The sequence below is a fragment of the Chiloscyllium plagiosum genome, chromosome 23 (genome assembly GCF_004010195.1).
Source record: "Chiloscyllium plagiosum isolate BGI_BamShark_2017 chromosome 23, ASM401019v2, whole genome shotgun sequence".
NCBI lineage: Eukaryota > Metazoa > Chordata > Chondrichthyes > Orectolobiformes > Hemiscylliidae > Chiloscyllium > Chiloscyllium plagiosum.
Window position 1 is genome coordinate 56,574,634 of NC_057732.1, and position 2,859 is coordinate 56,577,492.

Sequence of the window (2,859 nt, forward strand, 5' to 3'; positions counted from 1 at the left end):
CATTTCCGCTCTGGGAAAAAGTCTCTAGCTATCCACTCTATCTATGCTTCTCATCTAGGAGAAAGTGAGGACTGCAGATGCTGCAGATCAGAAATGAGAGTGTGTTTCTGGGAAAGCACAGCAGGTCTGGCAGCATCTGAGAGCAGGAGAATTGACATTTTGAGCATAAACCCTTCATCGGATGAAAGGCTTATGCCCTAAACATCAACTGTCTTGGTCCTCAGATGCTGCCTGACCTGCTGTGCTTTCCCAGCAATACATTCTTGACTATGCCTTTCATCATCTTGTACACCTCTATCAAGTCACTTTTCATTCTTCTTCACTCCAATGAGAAACGTCTCAGCTCCCTCAACCTTTGTTCATAAGGCATGCCCTCCATTCCAGGCAGCACCCTGGTAAATTTCCTCTGCACCGTCTCTAAAGCTTCCACATCCTTCCTATAATGAGGCGACCAGGACTGAATACAATCTTTTGGAATGTAGGACCCTGGAAAGTACAGAAGATCAGAGGGACCTTGCTGTGCATGACCACAGATCCTTGAAGGTAATCGGGTTAGGTTTACCTGTATTGTAGGGAAATAAGGTGGTTAAGGGCTATATGGAACCTTTGCCTTTATTAGTCGAACAAAGAGGTTATGATGACTAGAGGAGGCGATAACCTGGTTGGTATTGTCACGAACTATTAATCCAGGGACCCAGGTAATATTCTGGGACAGAGGTTTGAATCCCACCATGGCAAAAGGTGGAATTTGAATTCAACTAAAATCTGGAATGGTCATGTTGTAGCTGTACAGGACATTGGTTAGGCCACTTTTGAAATATTGCATGCAATTCTAGTCTCCTTCCTATCGGGAGGATGTTGTGAAACTTGAAAGGGTTCAGAAAAGATTTATGAGGATGTTGCCAGGGTTGGAGGATTTGAACTATAGGGAGAGGTTGAATAGGCTGGGGCTGTTTTCCTTGGACCATCAGAGGCTGAGGGGTGACCTTATAGAGGTTTATAAAATCATGAGGAGCATGGAAAGGATAAATAGACAAAGTCTTTTCCCTAGGATGGGCGAGTCCAGAACTAGAGGGTGTAGGTTTAGGGTGAGAGGGGAAAGATATAAAAGGGACCTAAGGGGCAACTTTTGCACGTAGAGGGTATATGAATAGGAAGGGTTTGGAGGGTGACTTTTGGAATACTGTGTGCAATTCTGTTCTTCCTATTGGAAGGATGTTGTGAAACTTGAAAGGGTACAGAAAAGATTTACAAGCATGTTGCCAGGGTTGGAGGATTTGAGCTATGAGAGAGGCTGAATAAGCTGGGACTGTTTCCCCTGGAGTATCGGAGGCTGAGGGGTGACCTTATCAAGGCTTATAAAATCACGAGGGACATGAATAGGATAAATAGACAAAGTCTTTTCCCTCCAGAACTAGAGGGCACAGGTTTAGAGTGAGAGGGGAAAGATATAAAAAAGACCTAAGGGGCAACTTTTGCATGTAGAGGGTGGCATATGTATGGAATGAGCTGCCAGAGGAAGTGGTGGAGGCTAGTACAATTGCAACATTTAAAAGGCATCTGGATGGGTATATGAATAGGAAGGGTTTGGAGGGATAAGGGCCAGGTGCTGGCAGTTGGGGCTAGATTGGGTTGGGATATCTGGTCGGCATGGATGAGTTGGACCAAAGGATCTGTTTCCGTGCTGTACATCTTTATGACTCTATGACTAAGTTGGAGGCTTAGAAGGGATTTGGGGAAGTTTTTTCACCCGGGGGGGTGGCAATCTGGAACTCTGCTGAAAAGTGTGGTAAAGGTGGGAACCCACAAGACATTTAAGAACTCTGAGCATTTCAAACACATAGCATACAAGGCCACGGGAAGGTATACTAGAAAATAAGATTAGGTTAGATGGAGGTTTATACAGCAGCACACACATGATGGCCCAAAGAGCGTATTTCCATGCTGTAAAACCCCTATAAGTCAATGTTTCCGATGTGGAACAAACTGCTCGATGATACAATGGAGGCAGATAGCATTGTGACTTTCCAAAGGGAATTGCATACTCATGAAAAAAAATGCAGCCTTATGGGAAAGCACGGTAAAGGGTAAACTGACTAAGTTACACTTGTACAGAGCCAGTATCGGCAGGATGGGCTGAATGCTCTCTTGCTGTATTGTCATTCTGTGAGAGCAATGTGTGCTTCTGATCAACGAAAAAAATTCAAGCCTGTTTCCTCAAAAATGATCAGTGCCCAGGCTCTGTGGTAAAGGAGAGCTGGTGTCTGGGGTGGGGGGGGGAGGAGAACCCCTGACAGTGCCCACAGCGGGAGCCAAGGGGGCAGCATCTGCTCTGGGCATGCGTGTGGCTGCAGTCCGAGGATCCGGGAGAAATCCGGAGACATTAGAAAAATGGGAAGTGAGTGAGAGAGACATGATGTGTTCAAAATGGAAGAACAGTCATCGCGTTGCAAAATAAAACCTGAAATAATAAGCAAGGCCGAGGTTGACAGCAACAAACCATGGGCAATGAGGCGAGTGTGGAGTCTGGGGGAACGGGGCTAGAAGGAGCACAGCTCCAGCTTCCTGCAGGAACCGACCCCGACCTGAGCCGCCTAAGCCCGGACCAGAGGAGGCAGATCACCGCGCTCTTAGCCAGCGCCCAGGGGCCGGCACACAGGCACGTTCACTGACCAGTGGGGCGGAGGGCGACGGGCCGAATGGTCACGGCCCAACGGGACAGACGGGGACGGGCCGAATGGTTACTGCCCAGCGGGGAGGAGGACGGGCCGAGTGGTCACTGTCCAGCAGAAAAGGGGACGGGCTGGGTGTGGGGCTGTGGGTGGGCGGGGGAGCGGGGGGGGCTTGGGGGTGTGGGGG

At 48.5% G+C, this 2,859-nt stretch overlaps 1 protein-coding gene across 1 annotated transcript in view; it reads left to right on the forward strand.

Moving 5' to 3' along the window:
- The first annotated feature begins 2,501 nt into the window (after positions 1–2,501).
- pcloa (piccolo presynaptic cytomatrix protein a) overlaps positions 2,502–2,859 on the forward strand; it is a 568,528-nt gene continuing 568,170 nt past the window's right edge. The window contains exon 1 of the mRNA XM_043713231.1: positions 2,502–2,659. Coding sequence (XP_043569166.1) covers positions 2,502–2,659 — 158 coding nt within the window. The remainder of the gene's footprint in view (positions 2,660–2,859) is intronic.